This window comes from Lactuca virosa, chromosome 3, assembly GCF_052849685.1.
Source record: "Lactuca virosa cultivar CGN04683 chromosome 3, Lactuca_virosa_CGN04683_v6, whole genome shotgun sequence".
Lineage (NCBI taxonomy): Eukaryota > Viridiplantae > Streptophyta > Magnoliopsida > Asterales > Asteraceae > Lactuca > Lactuca virosa.
The window spans coordinates 335,852,498-335,879,547 of NC_136428.1; the positions used below are offsets into that span (position 1 = coordinate 335,852,498).

At 36.0% G+C, this 27,050-nt stretch overlaps 1 protein-coding gene and 2 long non-coding RNA genes across 3 annotated transcripts; 1 reads left to right on the forward strand and 2 right to left on the reverse strand.

Annotated features, from left to right (window-relative positions):
* Positions 1-2,265: 2,265 nt before the first annotated feature.
* LOC145167451 (uncharacterized) lies at positions 2,266-2,809 on the reverse strand. The gene is made up of 3 exons (XR_013741138.1): positions 2,751-2,809; positions 2,565-2,662; positions 2,266-2,307 (listed from the first exon to the last, which is right to left on the reverse strand). It is a non-coding gene; the product is annotated as an uncharacterized LOC145167451 (long non-coding RNA).
* Positions 2,810-4,729: 1,920 nt separating this feature from the next.
* LOC145167452 (uncharacterized) lies at positions 4,730-5,487 on the reverse strand. The gene is made up of 3 exons (XR_013741139.1): positions 5,176-5,487; positions 4,899-4,992; positions 4,730-4,806 (listed from the first exon to the last, which is right to left on the reverse strand). It is a non-coding gene; the product is annotated as an uncharacterized LOC145167452 (long non-coding RNA).
* Positions 5,488-16,233: 10,746 nt separating this feature from the next.
* On the forward strand, positions 16,234-16,942 carry LOC145164793 (cytochrome P450 76C2-like). Its single transcript, XM_079083473.1, has 2 exons — positions 16,234-16,281; positions 16,340-16,942. Exons 1-2 carry the CDS (start codon positions 16,234-16,236, stop codon positions 16,940-16,942), a joined length of 651 nt encoding a protein of 216 aa, XP_078939599.1.
* The last annotated feature ends 10,108 nt before the right edge of the window (positions 16,943-27,050 follow it).

Consider the following 27,050-nt stretch of genomic DNA (forward strand, 5'->3'; position numbering starts at 1 on the left):
AAGAAAAAAAATATTTTTTAAGAAAAAAAAATTAAATTTTTTAGTTTTAATTTTTTTTTGATAAAAATGTTTTTTTATATTTCATTAATAAGAAAAATAAAAAATCAAATATTTCCTTCTATTTTGGTAACTGATCCTAAATTTAAGGGAATTTGATTGATTTTATTTTATTTTATTTTAATTTAAATATACAATTACTAATATGCCCTTATATATTGATTGGTCTAGAACTGTTCTCGCGTTCTCAACGTTTTAAGTGTTCTCATTTGATCTTTTCCCGTAGTATATATATATATATATATATATATATATATATATATATATATATATATATATATATATATATATATATAAACACATCGGATTATTATTATTATGAACTTAAATATTAATATTAAATACTATTTTTTCACTTGAAGAGTGTTGGTGATTTCTTTTTTATTGTACTAATAGTCTCTAAGTTAGATATAATGGATGTTCTAAATAATATAAGGCGTGACTTGGTGGCAATGTCAAGTCTCAAACTTTTTGAGCCATCACGAGCCATGTCGTCTTTAAGGCGTAACTTAAGGCGACAAATTTGTATATAATTAATAGTTTTATATAAGTTTTCTACTATTATTCATTTTTATTATGACTTAAGGCGACACTTGTAGTCATGGCGATGAAATATGTCGAGCTTTTTAGAACCTTGAATATGATTAATAATTTGAGTTTAAATAGGTATGAAATGACAATTTTTTTTCCTTATTTATATAATCTATAACCTATTTTAAATTATTTATCTTTTGATTTTAAAATAAAGCCCACCTTTATCATCTTTTTTTCTGTATTAATTTTAACTAGATGGGTATCCCTTGCTTCGCAAGGGGCAGAATGTGTTTGTGCACTATTTGTGTTGTGCATGTGGAATAAGCTGTGTTTAGAAATAGACATGTTACACATGCATTTCATTATATTAATCAAACCGTGAGGGGTTAGAGTAGGATACTCAAAAGAATTCATTACATTAGGTTATGAAAGAAAGAAACCAAAAGGCTGACAATTAATCACACATTTTTGAAATACATTTAAAAAACAACTCGGTTTCACAAATATTCATCTCAGTTTGATTGGGTTTAAAAGGCAGCAGCTATGCAACCTATTATACCACCAATGGGAAACCTGATGGCTACAATAGCTACAACATATAAGGCAAAATAAATGAATCAGCCATAAGACGGAAATAGCTAACTGCGAGTGCAAATTTTACATTGTTATAGCAAGGAACTTTTGAAAATAGCTAACTACAAGTGCAAGAAATAAAGATTATACATTTATTTAAATATTAATTATAGCATTATGTTTTCATTTTCTTGGTTAACAACTTTGTAGTAAAAAAAATTACCAAATTATATCGGTGCAAATTGCCTTGTATTTGGGTTATATTGATTTTTACCTTCAAACATACATTTAAGAGGCAGATGCAACTAATATAACGTCAAAAAAAATTAAATAAATAAAAAAAAATAAGAAAAGAAAACAAAGTCAGTAGTAAACATTGTAAGTTTTCAACTCCTATTTCTTTGGAAAAATATCCATTTTTAACATTAAAATAGAAAAGAATAAAAAGATTGTTTTCATATTTTTATATAAAACAAATACTATTCCAACAGTTCAATTTTAAAATTTTGACCATGTGAGTTGTTGGGAGCATGAGGAAAGTTGTCATTACGAAAATTACTCTTTGTAGAAGATTTAGGCACAGTCGTTTTTTGTTGACATTTAAAAAAAAATTATAGACTTTTTTACCCTAAGCTTTCATCTCTGCAATATAAAAACTCATCTTCGCACCTTAACAACATCCTCCATTGTTTTTTTTCTCCTTGGTGATGTCATCATCTTTCCTGGCATATTCACAACAATATTTATAATTTCAGAAAGATTTCAAGAACTGAAATTGGAAGTGAATTTGGATATATTTTGATAAAAAAAAAACAAATAGTACGTCATGTTCTTGAAATAAGCCTACTGTAAAGTAAGAACCCTAGGTTTAGGCATCCGACCATTACCCATTTTTTCCTTCTTACCCTAAATAAGACGACTTTTGGCCCACACTTTCTACTCTTCCCCTGTAAAGCAGCTGAACATGATATATAATCTGACAGAAAATGTTCAACTAATGCTTACAAATTAAGTCCAAAATTGTACATACATATCATGTTAAAAATAATGCAGAATTACATATTCGCACAAACAATAAATATTAGTAATTAGATGTTCCTACTCAAAGACAAATCCTGACACCAATATCTCAACTGCCAACCTCTGTTACTTAACACAAGGTTTATGACAAAATATCATTACAATATACATTAGGGAACTAAAAACTAAGGCTTTATGTCATATAATATGACCATTATACTTTTACCCATTTACCATTTTGACCATTCTTTCAAAAGAGGCGAGTTTGCCACTTAACTTGATGAGTTTGTATTCATTTGGTCATTGTAACCTTTAATGGTCACATATGATAATTGATATGACACAAACCCAAAAGATTTAAAAAAAAAAAAAGAACTCACGCCTTGGTTATGATTGTCCCCTATGGTTTTGAACTCAAAATCATCAATACTTCATGTCCTTGTAGCCATTTTTGTCCCTGTAAGTCCAGCTCCAGCAGCTGAAACAATCACATTTATAGATTTACTTATTATTTATTTATATTAAAGAACATTGTAAATCTTAATAAATCTTTATTCTTTATTCACCTCCACTGCAACAGAACCTGCAACACTTCCTGCAGCTGTAGCAATAGCAGCAAAACCACCGGTTCCAATCACTGGTATAATTGTACCCAATGTTGGTGCTAAAGCACTAAATCCTACAGCAATTGTTGGAGCTGCTAAACCTGTTGAAAATAAAATCATCCATTATACAATATACAGAATTACAGATAACATTATATTTACTAAAAGAATTGAAAAGTTTGGGATATTATAACTATAACTATACCACCAGTAATCGCCATTAAAGTTCCACCAGTTAAAGCGGCAACTCCAATAATACCTCCACGTCTCCACTTTAGGGCTGTTCACTATTTGGATAAAACCGAATTGTCCAATTAGACAATTTGGATTGGACTATTTGGTTCGGATATTTTGATTGGTTTTAAACAAAACCGAATTATTATTTTGGATTTCGGATTGGTTTTGATTTATAAAATAAGAACCGAATAGTCCAAAAAAACCGAATAAACATTTATTATTTATTTATTGATAATATATATCTATAATTATTTCTTGATTTTGTAATTTATTTTTTCAAATAGGTTCAAAACGTTTCACTCGATAAAAAAAACATTAATATGCATTTTCTTTCAAAAGTTTTCTATCTATAAAATATTTAACTATAATATATCTTCTTAGTAATTGTTTATAAATTTCAAATCACAACTAAATAATATGTTTTTGCTTCTTGTGTAAAGTTAGGTAATATTATAATTATATGTCCTTTTAAAATGTTTCGGGTTTTTGAAAACCGAATTACAAAAACCGATCCAACCGAATTGTAATTGGATCGGATCGGATTTGAATTTAGTTTGGACTATTTGGATCCATGTTTTGAAAACCGAAATCAATTTGGACTCACTTGATTGGATCGGATCAAACCGATCCATCCAAACGAACACCCCTACTCCACCTAGCCCACATGCTTTTTGGTATTATATCAGGAAAAGGAAACATCATGAATGTTTGAAAGCACATATCATCACAAATGGCATTCACAGTGTCCTACCTGAAACAAAAAGAAAAGTATTAGATTGATCCCAAACAATACTTGTAATGAGAAAAAAAATAAGTGAGATATGATTAATTAATAATTACACTGGTGCAATCGGCTTCCGTTGCGAGTTTTGCAAGCATTATAGAAGAACCTGAAAAATAGAAACAAATTGTTAAGAACATAAGTATAATACCAAAAACTTTTAAAAATTTATCGTTTGAAAAAGGTTAAAAAGTAAAAACAATGACCTGGATCTTTTTCTGATAGTTTTACAATGAAACTGTTACCACTTGTAATTGTAATAGCAAGTGGAAACATCTGCAAGAAAAGATTAAATAGATGATTGAAGTTAACATATTCTTGTTAATTCAGAGTGAAAGAAAGTAAGGGCAAATTGGGAATTATAATCATACCCACATGGAAATTTTCATTCCCATCCATTGCCTACTGATTCACAGTTTCGTTGGAATACTTTTTTGATACCAAAATTCCACTTAACAAATAAAAATAGAAAAGAGCGATGGTAGTTCCCCAAACAATCAGAATCTTTATTTTTTAAATCCAAACATATACAAAACATAAAAATTAAAGCCTTTGATGCTTTGATGCCGGTAAAAAAGTAATTAAACACTTAAACTTGTATTAGTTGTATAATTAACTGATTATCAAACGTTAAAGAAAATCTGAATCGAAGCATGAAACCATAAGTAAGAAAGTCACAAGTTTGGGTAGAAGAAATTGAGAAACAGTAGATGAATTTCAGAATAGAAGTGGCATGAGGGTTAGTTTAACAACCCTTGAAGAATTGAAGAAATGAACTCTGTTGTGCGAATCTGTACAAAAAAAAAGTCATAAAAAGTAAAGAGGCGATAAACCCTAGAAAAGTGAATTCGTTCAGCTTACAACTTTCTACGGTAGCCTCCGGCTACGCCGCTTCCCTCTCTGGCGACGGCAGCCTTCCCTTTTTTAATGAATGACATCAGAAGTTAACCATCGCAACCATCGTCGGGCCATTGACAGCTCAATATCCTCTGTAATCCTCTGGTCAAACATACAAAGTGAATGGGTAGATGAAAATACAACTCCATTTGTCCCAAATTTCCAAACAACTTGTGATATCAAAATAAACTTACTTGCTGATTTCACTATAGAGCTAAGAATGGTCTTCAATATTCCCTTGAGGATTGTTTAAGACAGATGCTGAACCCCCCTCCCCCCAAATTAAGCCTTCAATAAAACCCCAAATTAGTTATATCCCTACACCGTAGAGACGTCAGCTATCCCGAGAAAAAACAAAAGCGTACGTATTTCTTGTTCAAAAACAGTGGACAAAAGGTTTCATAGAACGAATTTTGAATAACGGAAATACAGAGAAGAAGAATTGGAGACCGATGTGAAATTGTTGACTACCTGAGTCGAAGTTCTTAAGTGTGCGCTACCTCTAGTCTCTTATATCTTATCTCTGTGCTACATGGATATTGGAATAGAATTGGGGAAGAAAGCAAGAAACTTTAAGGAATCCACATACATGGGAGACCTCAATCTGTGTAGGAAACAGAGGGACCGGTGATGGGTATCGCCGGTTTTATAGATTAAAACAAATTAGGCAAGAGAACAACGTCATCTGGTGGTAGCGACATGTGGAAGCATCCAAAATTGTTCCTGAGGTATCCGGTGGCCGTGGAGAAATTGTGGAGATATGAAAGGGTAAGTCTGAATGAGGAATAAGATGTAGACGGTGGATCGGTGGAGGTTTAAACTAACCCCGGTAAAATAACTTGATGAACAGTGATGAAGTTAGCTACTTAACAGCAATCCAACGCTGATAGGGCGGAAAAACGGTGAAACAAAGATACGACCAACACGTGCCTATCAATAATGGACAAATTGTCATAAACTGCCCAAAACAAAATAGCCAGCAACAAATCCAGAAGATAACAAACCACAAAAAAACAAAGGACCGAATCTGACCAAAAACCACCAATTTTACTATTCCTAAGGTTGGACAATTTTATATATATATATATATATATATATATATATATATATATATATATATATATATAATTGGTCAATATTGTTTTTGAAAAGAAAAAAAAATTGTCTTCAACTTCTTTGAATTGTCAACAAACGAACAAATACTCTAAAATTTAATGTTGTTTGTTTTTTTGATTTCCAAATGATATATGAAATATAATAGTTTATAGCACAAGAGCCTACTCTACGCTCATCCTCACCCCACACGCCTTGTATATTTTTTTTGTCTAGTGTTTGAAAAAGATGACGATGGATACACAAAATTGTTACTTGAATTCACTATCATCTTATCATACACAAGAATATCTTCTATTTACATAATAATTCAATCCATCCGGTAGATCTATTAAATCTAGAAAACATATATAGAAACCTCAGATTTCACTTAGTAAACATGAAATCAATTTATGGGTTTAACAAACACAAATACTCATAATTTCAAAGCATTATGTTATACAAATTGAAACCTACAAAAAGATTGTTCAAATTTTCCTTGATTTTAGGTTTTGTCATCCGAAAACATCATGTAGAACTGAAGGTCCTAAATTGGTATCCATAAAAATAATCCCCAACACTGATTTCATATTTCTTAGAGCTTAAATCAACATTTGTCATGTTCAAAGGGATTTTTGGAGGTACAAGTGGATCACCTAAAATTTGATTGGTGGTCGGTGACATCTAACTTAGGGCATCAACGACTCAACCAAAACAACCTCTAAGTTCGACTTCAAGTAGTAGCATAATAGATGTCAATACATATCGACGGAAGACAACCAAGCAACAAGCTGCGCCGTTAGCCCATTTTGGATGACAAAACCAATTCTTTTGAAAACACCATCTACGGATCTAAGAGATATAATAATAGAATGCATGACCCGTTGAACTCTATTGAGGAGCTTTACCGCCTCTAGTGCGAGAAAAACCAAATGTATCAATAAATGATTTCAATATCAATAAGAATGATGGTGATCCTTGGAAGGATTTTACCCTGAGGAATCCTTGGTATAGTGAGAAACACTAATGACGTAGAGATGGTGAAGATGTAGGGCATCGACATGGTTTTAGATGTTGGAGAGGAAATAAAGATGGGTGTAATGAGGCCTCGATCTAAATCAGTGGGGAAGGAGTTTATTTGGGATGAGGTTTATTAACAAAACCTTAACAAAAAGAGAAAACTCTTAATAAAAATTAGTAAAAAACAATCTAACCATGAAATAGTAATTTTATATCAAATGTGAAACAAAATAAAAGATTACGGACCAACTAGTCAACAACACAACAAACAATGGACCATTGTGTAGCACTTTTTATTGTTATCATACATGTGATGCTTTTTACAAACCACATGGGCAATCTTTGAGATTTTGTCATTTTACAAGTTTTTTCTACATTTATAGCATTTTACAAAAAAATTTTAATTTTTTTATACATTTTTTTCAACGTTTTAAACTCGTTTCACAACATTTTTCTACCCTCATTCGGATTTATATTTATCTTTTATAATTATCTTGAGAAAACTATAAAAATGATCCTTTTATTTTCATTGACTCACGTCCAAAAATGTTTCAATTTACAAAAGAGTCATATTGTCGTGGTTGTGAATTTCGTCCACTTCAATTTTATTTTACAATTTTAGAATGTTTCAATTTACAAAAAGAGTCATATTGTCGTGGTTGTGAATTTCGTCCACTTCAATTTTATTTTACACGTTTAGTTATTTAGTTTAAATAAATAAAAAGATAAGTCTCACCCCCACTCACCAACTCTCTTTAAAGGCAGAGTTATGCCTTCCATTCCACTGCTGCCTCCTCCATCCTCCTATTATGTCCCTTCCCAATCCAAAAATCCACACCTCACCATTATTGCCATTTATGTCCACCACTTCTATTAATACCATCACCGTTTTGACAAACACATAATCGATGTGAAAATGCATCAAATTCCTGAGTTAAACAAAAAAAAGGCATAGTTAATTAGCCAAAAACATATATTTGTTATTAACATATAGTTAGTTTTTTTAGAACCCACAAATAATTCATTAAAAAAAGCCACCGCCTAGAAAGTGACTAGACATGGCAAGGAGAGTACATAAAAGTTCTAAAAGGAAAGATTACACACAACTTAGCGGGCAAACACACCACTCTACCTATTTGTAGCTACATTTTACTCTCCTATGTTTAACCCATGTATATACCATGTCTTTTACTTTGCAATATTTTTGTTTCTCCAATTTGTATAATTCTGGGAAAATGTTCTTCAAAAGCCCCATTGCCACACCATACATCGATCCAAAAAAGTGTGTTGTCTCTAAAGAAACTGAGAAAACATTCTATTCCGTTCATTGATTATGGATACTCTCACGTACAAGTATTAAAGAGATCCTTATAAACAGGATCAGATAAACTAGCTAGAAAATAGGCTAAAGATAAACATAAGAATAAACTAAACAATACGTGATTATCTAAATGGAATAATCTAGATGTGTAAAATAGTTCCATTACTCCCCCTCAAGATGGAGCATGAAGATTACGAATGCCCAACTTGTCCGATAGAAATTTGAGACGATCTGATCCAAGTGGTTTGGTCAATAAATCAGCTAACTGGTCTTGAGTCTTGATTTTGACAGGTGCAATCTCCTTAGACTCAACTCGTTCCTTAACAAAGTAACAGTCCATTTCCACGTGCTTTGTACGTTCGTGGAAAACAGGATTGTGTGCAATGTGACGAGCAGATTCATTATCACACAAAAGGGGAGTGGGTTTGTCCAAAACAATGTCGAAATCAGCCAACAACCATCGAATCCAGAGTATTTCACTAACCGTGACAGCCATTGCACGATATTCTGCTTCAGCGGAGGAGCGTGAAACAACAGATTGTTTCTTGGATTTCCAAGAGATTGGAGCACCCCCTAAGATCAACAAATATCCTGTCCGTGATCTCCGTGAAAAGGGGCATCCCAACCAATCAGAGTCACTGTAAGCAGTGAGCTTAACGTCTCCTTCCTTTGGTAAAAGTATGCCTTGCCCCAAGGTGTTTTTCAGATATCGAAGAACTCGTCGCATGGCTGCATCCCAATGGTTTTGGCGAGGATCAGAAACAAACTGACTAAGCACGTTCACTGCGTAAGTTATGTCGGGCCTAGTGGCTTGGAGATAGAGAAGCCTACCAACAAGGCGTCGATAGGTGCTTGCATCTACCTTGTCAGCATCATCTCCTTTATCGACCTTCAAATTTTGTTCCATAGGAAACCGACTAGGCCGACAGCCAAGCATGCCAGAATCTTCGACCACATCAATGGTGTATTTGCGTTGACTGAGTACCAGCCCTTCATTTATGCGAGCTACTTCAATTCCCAAGAAGTATTTCAAAGTTCCAAGGTCTTTAATACTAAAATTCTTGTCAAGGCATGACTTCGTATCTTCTATCTTCTTTCTATCATTCCCCACAATGATAACATCGTTAACATAGATGAGTGCTGCCACAAAGATATCTCCGTCTTTGTGAATAAAAAGCGAGTGTTTAGCATGAGACTCTCGAAAAGCAAGATCTTGAAGGGTAGCAGTGAATTTTTTATACCAGTTTCGCGAGGCTTGTTTTAGGCCGTATAAGGATTTTTTTAGCTTACATACACGTGTCTCATTATCTTTTCTGAAGCCTTGTGGTATTTTCATATAAATGTCTTCATCGAGATCGCCATGTAGAAATGCATTGTTGACGTCTAATTGGGATATGATCCAGTCACGCTTGACAGCTATGGTAAGCGAAACACGAACAATGACGAGTTTAGCAACTGGGGCAAACGTGTCATGAAAGTCGACTCCTTCCATTTTTGTGTAGCCTTTTGCCACAAGGCGTGCTTTGTATCGTTCCACCTCTCCATTCGGCTTATACTTCACTTTGTACACCCACTTAGAGTCTATAGCTCTCTTGTCTCTTGGCAGACTCGTAAGTTCCCAAGTGTTGTTTTGCTCAAGGGCTTCAATTTCCTTCTGCATTGCCTCTTTCCATCGTTTGTCTCGAACTGCTTGATGAAAAAATTTAGGCTCATCGTTGGTGACGATGGCAGCTAAAAAGGATTTGTGAAATTGAGAAATTTTTTTATAAGAGACATAATTGGTAAGAGGATGTACCGTAGAGGCGACTCGCCTAGTGACGGGTTGCGGATGATTTATCGAAGGGGGGAGATGCACTTCATAGTCTTTGTAACGGGTGGGTTGTGACCTGTTTCTGGTTTCTCTTTGCTGATCGGTGCTGTTGGTTTCACTGGCGGCGTGATGGTTCGTTGGTACAGAATTATCTTCAACCTCGCCAAAGACATCATTTACAATACTCGTCGTATGTTGGTTGTGGTCAGAATGACTTGTGGGGATGTTATCATCGATAAAACTGTCATGCATGGCAGTCTCGGATGATGAGTTTTGATCAGGGGGTGTGATGATCTTATCAGCAAAGCGAAAAAGATCCTCACTGTCGGCTAGTGGTTGCATGTTTCAATGCATATGTTTCATGGGAAACTCGTTTTCAAGGAATCCCACGTCCCTTGATATCACTAACTTCTTGGTTTCCATGTCATAAATTTGATAACCTTTTATCCCTTGAGGGTACCCAAGGAATATTCCTGGTCTGCCTCGTGGTTCAAATTTATCTCCCCCAGTGTCGGTGTTGCGATAGTATGCCAAGCATCCAAAGACGCGCATATGATCATAATCTGGTGACTCGTTGAAAAGGAGCTCATAGGGAGTGAGACCACGAAGTACCTTGGAGGGGAGTCGATTTATGACATAGGTGGCAGTCAATATGCACTCACCCCAAAAGGTTTTCGGCAGGTTTGCTTGAAATAAAAGGGCACGGGCTGTTTCAAGCAAGTGTCGATGCTTGCGTTCTACCACCCCATTTTGCTGTGGGGTGTATGGACAAGTGGTTTCTAAAACAATGCCTTTCTTGGCATAGAAGTCAAACATTCTTTTAGAGATAAATTCTCCCCCGTTGTCACATCGTATCTGTTTTATGTCCTTCCAAATTGTGTTTTGACCATTTTGTGAAAATTTATGAGATGTAAACCAACTTCATGTTTGTGTTTGATAAGAAAAGTCCACACTGATCGGCTATAGTCATCAACTATTGTTAAAAAGTAGAGAGCCTTTGATAGGGACGGGATTATATATTTTCCCCAAACATCACAATGTATAAGCTCAAAACAAGAAACAGTCTTTATTTCACTAATGGGAAATGGCAACGTAGTGTGCTTCGCTTTAAAACAAGCATCACACATTTTAGTTTGGTTATTCCTAGAAACATCTCTAACAAAATTTAAATTCGAAATCTTCTTGGGTGATGGATAACCAAGTCTTTTGTGCCAAACCTCGAAAGTTGTCACGAGATCCTTCTTTTCCATTGCCCCTATTCGATACAATCCTCCAATGCAGTTACCCGCACCAATCAAGTCCCTTGTCACTAATTTCTGCACCACAAAGAAGTCAGGAAATAAAGTTACAGCATAATTAAGGTTCCTTGCAAGTTTGTTAACAGATAACAAGTTGTAATTGAAATTAGGAACATGTAAGTCGCCATCAATTTTGAGACCTCCTGGTAGGGTGTGTTCACCCTCACCCATGACAGGCACCTTATCGCCATTAGGGATGATGACATGTGTTTCTTTGGTGTTTGTGACTCTGTTATCAAGAAAGTCACTTCGATGGGTGATGTGTTCGGTTGCACCCGAGTCAACCACCCATCCATCATACGTGTTAGTTCTACCTGCCAGATTAGCTTTAGGAGCCTCATCTTCTCGGAAGTGTGCAACAAAAAGACGATATTGTTCATCCGTTAACCCTGGTATGGGGCTGGGTCCAACTTCTACACAAGCTGCTTTTGCCTTTGGTTTGTCTTTCTTTCCTGGCCACCAATCAGGGTAACCTATCTTCTTGAAGCACCCATCGCTTTTGTGTCATTCTTTTCCACAAAAAGTGCATTTTTCTGCCTTGTCGCTACTCTGTTTCATGATTTGTTGTGCGCCTTTGTTAGCCGTCTGTGTGCCTTGAACCCCTTGTGTAGTGCGTGTTGCCTTCCTGTTCATCACGTTCACCTGGAAGGCTGTTGTTTCGCCAACTGATTTTCTGGATCCACCTGTGATTGCGCGTTGCTGTTCATCTTCAGCAACCAGGTGATACGTGGCCCCCAAGGAAGGTGGTGGCTTCATGGCAAGGATTTGGGTTCGGATGATGGAGAACTCCTCATCGAGCCCCATAAGAAACTCATAAATTCTTTCTTTCTCCTTCACTTCATTCAATCTTCTTCCTAGAGAGCAATTACACCCATCACAGGTACATCTTGGTGTTGGGAGAACGAGTTGCAGTTCATCCCCATAGGGTTTTTAATTTCGTGTAGTAGGATGAAACTGAAGTCCCATCCTGCCTTGTCGTGTTCAACAACTGTTTTAGCTCGTAAGCCCGTAGAGCACCTTCCTTCTCAAACCTCTCTTCCAAGTCTTTCCAAATCTCGGCTGATGTATTAGCGTACCTCACACTGGTCCGGATGTCCCTCTCCATGGTTGTTGTCAGCTAGCCCTTAACCATGACATCTGCATGCATCCATGCCATATGCATGGGGGATGCAAAATCTGGTTTGTTGATTGACCCATCGACAAACCCCTTTTTATTCTTGGCAAACAGAAAATTGATCATCTCCTGCCTCCATTCGTTGAAGTTGTTATCATTCAACACGTCATTAACCTGCATCTGTTTAGGGTAATCTGACGGATGAATGTGGTATGGGGAATTGACATGGATGGAGTTAGCATCGTTGGGTTCTTCAGTCTTCTTGCTTTCCCCCGGATCATTGTCTTTCTCTTCTGCCATGGCGGCTTCCAATCTAGGTTTTCTTCAACGGATCAATACTTTGATACCATAAAGAAACTGAGAAAACATTCTATTTCGTTCATTGATTATGGATACTCTCACGTACAAGTATTAAAGAGATCCTTATAAACAGGATCAGATAAACTAGCTAGAAAATAGGCTAAAGATAAACATAGGAATAAACTAAACAATACGTGATTATCTAAACGGAATAATCTAGATGTGTAAAATAGTTCCATTAGTCTCCTGATCTTACATGTTTCGATATTATTTCTGATAATACCCATATTCTTTAAATCTTCTCTTGCCCTTGTCACGTTATTCCATACCCCCGTGAGAGTTTTTTTCGAGATGCGATCAGATGGTTTATTGTATAGATTATGGATGCCCCTGATTACATTGCTCCAAAGCGTCGCATTGTCTAACCCGCCATTCTCTTTTGGTGCCATTATCTTCTCCCAAGCTACCCAACATATCTTATGTGTATTTTCCATTTCACCCATAGAAATTGTCTTCTGATTTTTTTTAGTTCGTCGAGAACACCCACCGGTGCAACAAAAATGGAGAAGAAGGAGAGAAGACTACTAAGAACAACTTTTACAAGGGTTAACCGACCTCTAAAGGATAGAGTTTTGGCCTTCCAAGTCGTCAATTTTTGTATAAAATCTATAAATTATGGGCTTCTAATCTGTTTTTAGATTCATGTTTGAACCTATCGAGACACCTAAATAGGTGAATGACAATGTAAGAGGGGTAGCCCATCTCGTGACCTCCTGTATATAAACACCAATTCCGAATACTCGTGATTTATTAAAGTTAGACTTTTAGGCCGGATGCAATGTGAAAGCACCTAAGTAAAAGAAATTTCCATTAGCATGTGAATTTAACCAATAATATTCATTAACACAATGGATCAAACCAAGACACGGAAAGGGGTTTGGTTTATTAATAATAAAAATAAAAATAATAATAATAATAATAATAATAATAATACAAAAAGTTGATAAAAATACCAGTAAATTACACGAATGATCCCTATGACTTAAGGTAATTTATATGTTTGGTCTCTAACTTTTTTTTTAACTCGGAAGGTCCCTATCGTTTGTTTTTGTTACGCGTTTGGTCTCTGTTTTACCTAAAAAGACTATTTTACCCTTGATTTTTTAATTTATTTAAATAAACACACCCCAACCCCACCCTCTCATCTTACCTTACCTATTCCACCATTTTTTTCTATTTAAATAATAGTCTTTTTAGGTAAGATAGAGACTAAACACGTAACAAAAACAAACACTATATACTAAGCGCGCAACAAAAACAAATAGTAAAAGCATTCCGAATTAAAAAAATAAATTAATGATCAAACACACAAATTATCACAAACCATAAGGACCATTCATGTAATTTACTCTAAAAATCCTAGTTGGGCTCAAAGTATTCATTTTGCACCTATTTAACACCAACTTTTTCACACATTATCTTTTAAAAAAAGAAAAAAAAATAGTATAAGAGACAAAATTCATGACCTTTTACATATCAAGCTAGGAGTAGCCCACTTAGCTGACAACGTCTCTGATTTGAAACTTATTCCAACCATAGAACATAAGAGAAATGAGAGAGAAGAAAAGATAATTGAGAAATGAGAGGGATAAAAGAAAGAATTTTGGTGTGACATCGCCCCCCCCCCCCTAAATCCCAAAAAGCTTTGGCGTGTGCCCTTTTTAGCAAAATCGTCTAAGATATGGAAGTCGACTTCGACATGACTGTCAGACAGAAAGCAATCTTTGAGTGTTTGCGCGCACCTCATGCTCAGGATTTTCTGTTAACTATCCCTATTGATGGTCTTGGCCAGCATATGTCTCTTGTGGAGTACCGAACTATCCTTCGTTACCGCCTCATGATTCCCATATTCCCAATTGACGAGATATGCCCAGTTTGCCGCAAGGCATGTTTGGATACCTTTGGGGAACACGCGGTTCATTGTAGAGAGCTCCCTGGTTTTAAGTACAGACATGATGTGGTTCGGGATGTTCTCTTTGATGTTTGTCGGCGTGCTGGTATTTCTGTGAAGAAAGAAGCGCCAGTGAACTTTTTGACGGACCCGCAGGATGGAAGGTCCACACTTAGACCGGCTGACATTTTGGTCTTTGGATGGATAGGAGGGAAGCATGCGTGCGTGGATCTTACTGGGGTTTCTTCTCTCGTTGGTTTGGGGAGCGGGGGTTTCATAGCAGGGCATGCCGCTTTGAAAGCCGTTGCGTGCAAAGTGGTAAAGCACGAGAATGCATGTATAGAAAATCAACATGTGTTTGTACCTTTTGTATTCGATACATTTAGGTTTCTTGCACCAGAGGCGGTGGAACTCCTCAATAGAGTCTAACGGGTCATGCATTCTAATGTCATATCTCCTAGATCCACAAATGTTGTTTTCAAAAGAATTGGTTTTGCCATCCAGAAAGGGCTAGTAGCGCAGCTTGTTGCCCGTTTGCCTTCAATCGATATGTATTGAACTAAAATCAAAATTGATTTAAAAAAAAAATATTCTAAAGATCTATCTCTAATCCAACTCCATTCTATTTACAACAAAATGATGTAAAAAATGCTGCAAACAATGTTACCTTTCCAACCTTATTTTATTTTTACATCATATTTTACATCAAAAAATATATTCCCTAGCATATTCTTTATTTAAAACTTATATGATTGTCAAAAATACATTTCAACTAATTAACTTTTCACAAATTTGTATAATATGTATCTTTTTTGTTGTAATTAACAAATTTGAAAAATAACAAATTATATCCAAATATAATTGCATATAATCAATTAATATCAATTTACTACAATAACATGTTATTACAAATAATAATTAATACATTTATAAAATACTTACCCGTATTTTATAAACTCTAAATAAAAAATACAATACTTGGGGACTAAAGTTGACACTTGAAACCTTTACACCATTGTGGTGTGAATGACTACCAAATTTGGTTTTATAGTAACTACTCCCTCCGTCCCAAAATTATTGTCTACAGACGAAAAACACACAGATTAAGAAAACATTAATTACCTATTACTTTATACAATAAAATGACAGTTTTGTCCTTACTTTGCATTTAATGTTCCATTAATTGCTTAGTTGGTTAAGTAATATTAAATGAGTATTTTGGTAAAAAGTTTATTTATTTTTAGAAGTGAACTATTATTTTGGGACAAACCAAAATGAAAAGATGGACTATAATTTTGAGACGAAAGGAGTATTTATTTACATTAATTAAAGTGGTGCAAGAAATGGGATAGGATGGAGATGGTTTGGTGCGAAAAATGGGATATAGAGTAGGGTTGAAGTGCCCTACAAATCATTACAAATAGGGAGGCAGGTTTCCCTAAAACCCAGTACTCCAAGATTTAATATCACTTGTCAAACCTTCTTTAGAAGAGGATAAAAAAATGGCATATTGGTTTTATGTAGATCGTTGACTAGGAAGGAAATAAATTAAATGATAGTTTGATTTTGAGTTATAACAGTAATTGATTAATAATAGCAAACCAAATATTTTAGTTATTTAAGATGACAGATTTTAGCACAACAGGATTGATAATTATTTCATTGTGTATGGTATACTAAATGATGCTAATGTAAAACTTTAATACAAATATTTCGTTAAATATCACAGGGTCTTTTTTTAGCAGCGACAGAAACAAGCTCAAACACAACAGAATGGGCAATGACTGAACTATTGCTTGATCCTGATATATTTTCAAAAGTACGTGAAGAAGTCTTCACAACAATAGGAAAATATGGGAAAATTCAGGAAGCTAAAATCATCAACTTGCCTTATTTGCATGCTGTTATCAAAGAGACGATGCGACTCCATTTATCTGTACCTTTATTAGTGCCTCACAAAACTGAAACTGAAGTTAAACTCGGTAAATATGTTGTGCCAAAAGATACAAAAATTATTATCAATGCATGGTCCATGGCACGAGACCCAAGATATTGGGACAACCAATTGACATTCAAGCCTGAAAGGTTCTTGGGAAATGAGATCGACTACAAGGGAAAACATTTTGAGTTTATACCATTTGGATCGGGCCGAAGGATGTGTCCTGGAGCTCCCTTAGCTCATAGGGTTGTGGGTTTAATGGTGGCATCGTTTGTGTATCATTTTGAATGGAAGCTTCCTCATCCTAGAGAAGAAATTGACCTGAACGATATTTTTGGCCTCACGTTGCTTAGGGCAACACCTCTCCTTGCCACTCCTGTGCCCTTTAAATAATTTCAGGCACCTATTATATTAACTATGGTCGAAAAAATCTAAATTTTATTTCAAATGTTGTAAGCTTTGGATACTGTATAAGACTACATAATAATTAATGTAGCACCCCATTCGTGGAGTAACCAGAATATAATGAAATTATCGTAAAATATCATCTATATGCAACATTTCTACTTGACAATCACCACACCCCATCTTTCATGACGTACATGTCTGCCAATAATACATGTTATATTCCAAATAAAAACCTATTACTATCATGTTAAATGATACATGATTTTTCATCATGAAATTCGATAGATTTTGTTTCTGCATTTCAATAAAAATATATGTGATTTGTAAATTGTTTGGACGGTCGGTATGGGTAATACTGAAAACATCTATCCTTATAGGTATCCTTCCATATTATTCCAGCTATGTCATATATCTTCCGGGACCCATATTTGATGAGTTCTTCGTTCTCGAATTTGTCAAGACCCATGACGACGGTGTAGTCTCTGACTTTTTGAACAGGTAAAACAAAATTAAACCCAATGGAATTCAATTTATATCCAAATCAATTAAGTATAAGAAAATTTCCAATTTTTATCCAATCAAGAAACTCATATTGTGAATATGTTGAGCACCATTGCATTGCAACCCTAAAACCGATGAAAACGGTGTTTTAGCGTTCAAGAAGGACATATATGAAAGGATTGAAGCATGAGAGAATTTAGGGAATTACTTATTTTACACGATAAAGATTTTCAACAACGTATGATGTGTGGACGTCGGCTTCTACTGTATGCATCGCCGATATCAGGTCGATGGTAGGCTCGCTTCTCGGTGAAGACGACGATGGACAAGGCATTTAACGGTGACGTCGTAGATGGTGGATGAAATGTGTGATCGATGAAGGTGAGGCTTTACACCAAACAAATACACATGTTTTCTTTGTTTAGAAGTGGCGGTGGAACATATTGAAACAGGTGTCAACCATGCGATAGAAACAATCGTCATCGACTCCAACCCTACCAAAAAACAAAAATGCAAGCCGATACTAGAAACCACCATTTGAAAACCTGCTACTGTTCATAAATCGCATGTTTATTGTTATAGTATATAATTAGATACCGATGTCAAATAATATTCTTTTAACAAAAACAACAAAACATAATTTTTTTAAAACCTCGCTATAAAACATTTACGTCTAGTTTCCGAGTTTTAGTAAAGAAAAGAAAAAAAATATACTGAGAGAAAATAATTTTGTCTTTTGTGGTCCCGAGTTAGAAAGAAAAGAAAAGAAAATTAAATATATATATTTTTTTCTTCAAATCCTTTCAAATCACAAAGAAAATATTAGGAAAAAAATGATCATTTCATTTCCTCTCTTGGAAACACAATTTTTTTATTTTCTTTTACTTTATTTTCAAATTATTCATTTCCTTTCTTTTCGGTGGTTAAGTTGAAGGGAAAATGACTTATAAGTCCAACGAAATTTCTAAACTGTTCAAAAACCCTCAATTATGTTTTGTGTATCCAACAAAACCCAATGAACTTAACATTTTTTCTAAAAAAACCAAACTAACTTACACTTTTGTTCAATTCTCATTACAGTCAACCGACTAATGAAAGTCAACGAATGACATGACTTACGGCGTGAAACTAAATATGTGGAAAATGACTTGTAAGACCAACGAAGTTTCGAAACCGTTCAAAAAAACCCCAATCATGTTTTATCTGTTCGAAATCGTGGAATTTTGGTATTTTGAACGGTTTCGAAACTTCGTTGGTCTTACGAATCAATTCCCGATATCTAATTGCACATCATAAGCCATTTCATTCATTGACTTTCATTAGCCTGTTGACCCTAATGAGAATTGAACAAAAGTGTAAGTTAGTTGGCTTTTTTTTTTTATACAAAATGTTAAGTTTGTTAGGTTTTGTTGAACAGACAACACATAATTGAGGTTTTTTGAATGGTTTGGAAACTTCGTTGGACTTATAGGTCATTTTCCCTTTCACGATCTAGGCTTTACAATTAATAACGAAAACATTTATCCTTCTAGGTAACTCATCAAATGTTATTAGATTTTACAATCCAAAGTTTACAATAAATAGTCTTGTTGAAGTTTCAAGATGAAAAGCTTGAATCAAAATTTAATAGAGGTAGTTAAAGTATTATAAGTGCAGTGAAATAATGGAATGGGGTTCAAATGGGCATGACACTTGGAGATCAAGGTTAACTGTCGATGGCTCTTTCCGTGTGAGCGATATTAGGGCTCTCACTGACAGTAAATTGACCGTTTCGGTAAATAATCCCATGGTTTGGCTTCTCTTAGTTCTTATCAATTACATTAGTTTTGTTTGGAGGGCTTATATGGGGCGTATTCCTAAGACAATGGCTCTTTCCAAGAGAGGTATCACTATTACTTCTGTCTCCTGTCAAATGTGCTTTAGTGGAGTGTACATTGCAGATCATATTCTCTTGGATTATCCGGTGGCTTTTGATTCCTTGTGCTGGATTTTCAATTGGTGTGGCATTCCTATCCAAAGGTTCCTTTCGACTTCATATTTTGTTAATTTTGCTGCCTCATGGAGGAACTGTCCAAAAAAGAGGAAAATGTTTATTGCTATCTATTATGGTTTTCTATGGTGCATGTGGAAAGCAAGGAACGACATTTGGTTTAATGGAGCTTAAGTGATCCCTTCAAAGTTGGCGGATAATGTGATTTCTATGGTGTTTAGTTGGTTGAAATATAAGGGTAATTTTGGAAACTATAGATGGGAATGTTGGGTTTGTTTCCCTTTTGACATTTTGTAAGTTTGTTTTGTGTATTCTTTTGTGCCCAGTCTTTTTCCTTTAGGCCGTGGTTTTAATAATATCCGCCAATTCCAAAAAAATAATGAAATGGGGTAACTTAGTCAACGATTTATAGGAAACGACTTCGACCATAAAGTGTATATGAATAGACGATTTATAGGAAATGACTTCAACCATAACATGTATATGAATAGATAATATATCAAAGGATTAGATAATATGTTGAGTGAGAGTAAAACACTATGATTTGTTAAGATCGTTATAGATCAAATTAGCAATAATATAAACACAGAAGGTATAATCAATAAATTATATCCTTGATAATATAACGTACATAAAGCAAATAAAGAATGTATGTTTTTTCGTATTAAGGCTTGCATTTTTTTTTAAAGTGATACACATGTTTACGTCTAGTACAATTAAAGTTTATAACACCACAACCTCTATTAGTGCTTACAAGACGTGTGATACAAGACTAAGACATTCTTGAGTTTTGTAGCTAATACTCTAAAATCAACACTATAGTCTCACACCATATTTACAAAGGTATTATCAATGAGGTTCATCACTAGTTATCACACATGTAATTCTCTCAATCCTTTACTAACTTCACGATGAGTTATGGGGGTTACTTCAAAAGTTATTATCAACATTCTCCCTAAGGGACCTATACAATGGATTTTTCTCAAAAACTTCCAATAGACTTCAAGACATGGCTCTAAATTTTTTTTACATCAACAATCAAGTTAATTCCTTCAAACATGCATTCCTTCAACTCCAGGGTAACAGACTTCAATCTTTAGACTACATTCACTGTTAGGCTATGAAGGCTTGAGGAACTTAAGGGAAATCTTGGTGAGCAATTATAATCTTAGAGAGTAAAGGTTCTCTTGCTGAGAAAATGTGCTTTTGGTGAACGAAGGCGCTCTTAAATAATAAAGGTGCTCATAGTGAGTAAAGGTGCTCTTGAAGAGTAAATCTGATCTACGTGAGAAAATGTACTCTTGGTGAGCGAAGATTCTCTTGGAGTGTAAATGTGCAATTGGTGAACAAATGTGTTCTTGGAGAGTAAAGTAACTCTTAGTGAGTATGCTCTTGGTGAGTAAAGTAACTCTGTAACGCCTAATTCCCGGTACGCATTTAAATTATAAATTATTCATTTTTACAGAGTAACTCGACGAGTTGGAAGCCCCAAAATCGTCGAGTAGAGATTGCCAGAACTGAATGATTTAAGTGACCTACTCGACGTGTTGAGAGGCCTCAACTCGACGAGTAGATCAGCTGGGACGAAACCCCAATTTCCATGGTTTTGTACCCTATTTAAAGGACTTAATCCTTTCCCTCAGCCTCCCATCAGCCTCCCTGAAACCCTAAATCGTATTGTGAGCTCTTTGGTGAGAAACTTGAAGTTTTGAGTGGATTGTGTGTGTTTTTGTGCTTGGTAAAGGAGTTGGAACAACTAGAAGCCATCAAGCTCGAGGAGAAGCATTAGATCTGGGATCTCTTCCATCTTTGGCAGCTTTCTGAGGTATAAAGTCCTTAACTTGGTGATTCATAACTTAGATCTCTTTTAGTTTTGGTTTATGGGTATTTTTGACCTCATTGTGGGAAACATGATACCCTTCATAGATCATATGCTAAGGATTCCCATCTTCTAGTGATATTTGGCCTGTAGAATCATAAAAAGGGTCTTAAACCCGTTCTTGTCCAAGAAAAGACCATGTCCATGGATGTAGGTTGTTATATCTCGAGTTTGGGTCCATTTGAGGCATGCAAAGCCATCAAGTTGTCAACTTTACAGAAATAGGTTATGGAAACAATATGGATCTGTATTCTGGAACCTTAGATATGAGGAAAGGGCTGAATAAAGTAAAAATGCAAGGGACTCGGCGAGTTCATAGAGGAACTCGATGAGTTTGGTCGAATATTCCCGATTCTGTTCATGGAACTCGACGAGTCCACAAGGGAACTCGACGAGTTGTACTAGGAAGTCCCGTTTCTATTGAGAAGGAGGAAATCAATGAGTTGGAGGAAAATCGACGAGTTAGATCGCGATTTCATAATTCTGTGATTCATGAGAACTCGACGAATTGAAGAGTAAACTCGACGAGTTGAGTCAACTCGATACGTTGACTCTGACTTGACTTTGACTTTGACTTAACCATAGTTGACCTTAAGGGTTATGAGTATGGAATGGTACCTAAGGGGTTATTTTGGTTCAGGGAGTGAGTAAAGTTGATTCCAGACAGAGACGTTTCAGCTATCATCCGATAGTGAGGTGAGTTTCCTCCTGGTTTGAACGGGTCGAAGGCACCAAGGCCGTCCCGTATATGTTATGTGTATCGATTAGTAGTTGAGTGTGGGTGGGGCCTGTATCTCATAAATAGCTGAGTGTGGGCAAGGCCTGTATCTCATATCATTATTTGAGTATGGATATAGGACTGATTGATGGATTTGATTATACTTGTTGTCTGTGTGATACTTGTATGTATGTTTAGTAGCCGAGTGTGGGTGGGGCCCGTATCTCATAGTTAGCCAAGTGCGGGTGGGGCCTGTCTCATAGTTAGCCGAGTGTGGGCAGGGACCATATCTCGTAGTCAGCAGAGTGCGGGCGGGGCCCGTATCTCCTTGAGTATGGGCGGGGCCCGTATCTCCTAGTAGCATGACTATATGTATGATATGTGTTAGTTTGGGGAGACTCACTAAGCTTCGTGATTACAATTTTCAGTTTTGGTTTCAGGTACTTCCGGTAGCAAAGGGAAGAGCTCGGGATGACTGCAGTGCACCCACCATTTGTGTAGCCTCAGATGTTTTTACTCTGATATGTGATATGAGTTTTGATTAGATATTCTGATTTGATACTGTTAGGTCAAAAATATGGTTTATACTTTACTTTTCTAGGCAATTATAATTTTTCGTCTAGGACTGAAATCTGCTCACGACCCAGGTGGGTGTTTATGGCCGTGCACTGGTTCACGTTCACGACCCATGTTCCATATAAATAGATGTCAGGTGGGTGAGGAGTGTACGGCTAGTAAGGAGCTTAAGTGTGTACTCTAAGTTGTTCTAGAGAGAGAAAGTAGAGAAGGTGCTAGGTGTGTGTGAATCTTGTGTATTGCTCCTCATTCCAATCTTGAATACATCATAGATTCACATTATTCTTCTTCTCCGTCTTCTTATTTTGATCTTGCATCATCCAATTGATTGGGATTCCGCACCATCAATTGGATCTGATTGATACGTCAAGCAAATTTGGGACTTACAGTTGGTATCAGAGCTTGGATTGTATCAATAATTTTGGCCAGATCTGGACGTTTTTGATCTTTTTCTTGAGGGATTTTTCGTTTTTGGATAGCTTTTTGAAAAATATTGGGGGTTTATTCTTTGTATTTTCCATAAAAACGAGATTTGGATCGAGTTTTGGAGCAAAAAAGGGGTGGAAAACGCCGTTTTTCACGTCATTTGCGAGGTGTTTTCGCGATCCGAAGAAGGTTTCACGGCCAACCGAAGAAGCTTTCACGGCCGAAGAAGGGTTCACGGCCGAAGAAGCTTTCACGGTCCTCGGTGGGTTCATAGTCCGAAGTTCGTTTACGATCGATAAGGGTTCACGGCTCAGCAGCCTCGTGTGCGGTCAACTTCGTTCTCGGCCCTGTAACATTTTCGGTCCATGCATCTCGGCCAGCATCCTCGCACGCGTAGTCGTCGCATTCGCTGCTTGTTTACTAATTTTTTTTTTTTGGGGTTGCCAAGTTTCGAATCCGGGTCCCCTGCCTCTTTAACCCTCCGCCTTAGTAGTTGGACTAGCAAGCCACACGCTACATTCCTTCCAGATTTAATTCAAAAGGCTTCGCTGCTTCAACCTAATTTCACAATTTTAACACTTTTTGCCCAAAAATCAAATTTTCAAATTTTCAAACTTCATTTTCAACCAAAAATTTTGGTTTTTAATTTTTAACTATCATTTTTGACTTTTGACCTTAAAATTTGACTTTGACTTTCAAGTTTGACCTTTGACTTTAAACTTTGACTTTCTCGTTTAACTTTCAAAATTTCAAATTTAGCTTTTCGGTTTGACTTTTAAGTTTGACTTTTTAAATTTGTCTTTTAAGGTTGACTTTTGAGTTTTTAGTCAAAGGGCAATTTTGATAAACAATGAGTTCTTCAAGCATCCCGATCAATGAAGTTTCATGTACTCCATCTTGTGAAGCTACGATTAAATTTCTTCGTCAACAAAATGATTTGCTAAAAAGGGAAAATGAGGACCTGAAATATGAAGGATATACACTAAGGAAGGCCCAAAAACCTCTAGAAACACAACTAGAGGACAAAACTAAGGACTTTAGAAAGCTTCAAGAAGAATATAGTAATAAATGTGAAAATTATAGCTATGTTAAGAGACAGCTTGCTGAATTAACTGGCAAACTTGATGCATTGAAAGCTAAATATGATGATGCTGAATTTGACATTAAAAAGTTTAATGTATCAAGTGAGGTAGTTGCATCCACGATTGAAAAACAACTAAAGTTCAAAGATAATCAAAGTAAGGGTCTGGGGTATAATTGTTGGGTTTTGAGCATACTAACACTCCTATGGTGTACATGCAACTGTAGAAACCTTGGATCTATGTTTTCTCTAAAATACATGCAAATTTGATTTCCAAGGTTCACAACCTAACTAGCATGTTATGGGGTACTTGTAATACAAAACTTTAAGTAGAATAACATACCTTTCTTTTGTGGTTGATTTCTTGGAGTTTTATGAGCCAAGCACCAATAGTGTGGATGCCTCAAGTGGTGTCACAAATCACCAAAACAAATTAGAAGCTCTTGAGAGAATAAGAACACTTGTAGAAATTGGCTCACTCTTATGCTCACACACACTAGTCCAATTCTAGAACCAAGGACTCCTTTATATAGTATGGAGGATTAGGGTTAAACCCTAATACCCATGACTCTTCATTTACCTAGGATCCATGGGTTAAAAGTTCCATGGACTATCCATGGAATCCATACACTCTTAGCCCATCCTAAATAAATCTTAGCCCAATCCATATATATAAATAAGAGTCCATATTTAATTAGCTCCTTTTTGATCACTAAATTAATTCTAAATTAATTCTTGATCAATACTAATTAAATAATTATGATATCATATTAATATATTATAGCCAATAATATATTAATATATCATAAACATCTTATTCTCAAAAGTATATCCAAACAAGTTGTTAGGTGAAGTGCAACCCAAATGGACCATGCCGGGTCGGGTCAAGTTGATACCAAATATAGTTACGGACTTAGACACCTTATCTAACAGTCTCCCACTTAGATAAGTCTGATAACTATAGTTGCAAGTATAACTTCAGGAACCAACCAACAATCGTAGCTCTTTAAAACTCTGTTGAACTATGAAGGGCCATTTTAGATAAGTGATCATATATTCCTCTGTTCTCAAGATATCAGCCGGACAAACACATGGAACATGGTCTAACTTATTGTCCAACATTTGTTTCTCGATCTCTGATTTGTCTGACATAGAACCAAATTGAACACATCAATTAGGTTCTGACCGGGCCCGACACATAAGTCAAAACCAAATCATCGAGGGGCCCAGATATCGCTTCTATTGCTAGAAGGAACATATAAACTTCGACTCATATGCTTGTACTAACTACTTGTTGAATTATGCACAAAAGCACGTTTTATGACATCAAGTTACTGATGCGTTTTCGTACAATCAATGGATAACCAACTCATAGTCAACAACTCATATCTCTAGGTTTGAAGATATATATACATGATATTACCGTCTCGCGATCACTCGAGATAAATTCCATGAAGTGATACAAGCGAGCGTGGGTTTAATCCAATACTTAGGACTTATGAGCACTCATGAATGTTGTAGCAACCATTTCTATGTCTAATGCACCTTAGACAAATCTTACAAGCCAAATTCATGACAGTCTTGATTCATATCTACTTCCGACATATGACCGACCGTGAAGAATTTGAATAAAATAATTATTTTGGAAGTCAAAACATGCAAAATTGAAACAATAGTAAACGATCAACATAGGATAGTAACACTTTACTCATAAATAAATAACAACTTTTATTTAATCATTAAATGTCAATTACATTTTACAAGTTTCAGAATTCTAATTATTAAAACTAATATCGTCCCTCAGCCCGATGCTTCTTGCATGCTGCAAATGCCTAACCCTAGTCAGTCCCTTCGTGAGGGGATCTGCAGGGTTCTCTTCTGACGATACCCTCTTTGCCACGAGGAATCCTTCTTCTATCTTGTGTTTTATGAAGTGGTATTTTCTGTCAATGTGTCTGGATCTACCGTGATCTCTTGGCTCCTTGGCTAAGGCAACCGCACTATTGCTGTCACAGAAAATTTCCATAGGCTCTTGTATAGCTGGCATAACTCCAAGGTCTCCAATGAAGTTCTTCAGCCATATCGCCTCCTTCGCCGCTTCACTCGCTGCTATGTACTCTGATTCACAAGTAGAATCAGCTACTGTCTCCTGTTTGGAACTTTTCCAAGTAATTGCTCCTCCACTTAGGGTAAAGACCCAGCCTGACTGAGAGCGGAAATTATCCCTGTCAGTCTGAAAACTAGCATCACTATACCCAATCACTCTCAAGTCATCACTCCCACCAAGGGTAAGGACCCAATCCTTAGTCCTCCGTAGGTACTTGAGAATATTCTTTACCGCAGTCCAGTGCGCCATGCCAGGATTTCCCTGAAATCTGCTAACCATGCTCAAAGCAAAGGCTATATCAGGGCGAGTACAAGTCATAGCATACATGATCGAGCCAACAGCGGAAGCATATGGAAATCGACTCATCTCAGCTATCTCAGCCTCTGTACTTGGACTTTGAGTCTTACTCAGCCTGGCATTGTGCTGGATCGGCAAGTCCCCTTTCTTGGAATTCTGCATGTTGAATCTTTTCAACACCTTATCCAAGTAGGTACTCTGACTAAGTCCAATTAGTCTCTTACTCCTGTCTCTCATTATCCTTATTCCTAGGATATAAGCAGCTTCTCCAAGATCCTTCATAGCGAAACACTTCCCAAGCCAGGACTTAAACTCCTGCAAAGTTGGGATGTCATTTCCTATGAGTAGTATGTCATCCACATATAACACCAGAAAGCTAACTATACTCCCACTATCCCTAACATACACACAAGACTCATCTTCGCTCCTCGAAAAGCCAAACTCCTTGACTTTCTCATCGAAGCAAAGATTCCATCTACGAGATGCTTGTTTCAATCCATAAATGGATTTCTCAAGCT

Coding starts and splice junctions, on each gene's coding strand:
- LOC145164793 (XM_079083473.1), top strand. CDS start 16,234: ATGACAGATTTTAGCACAACAGGATTGATAATTATTTCATTGTGTATG. Junction 16,282..16,339: donor TAATTATTTCATTGTGTATG/GTATACTAAATG, acceptor TAAATATCACAG/GGTCTTTTTTTAGCAGCGAC.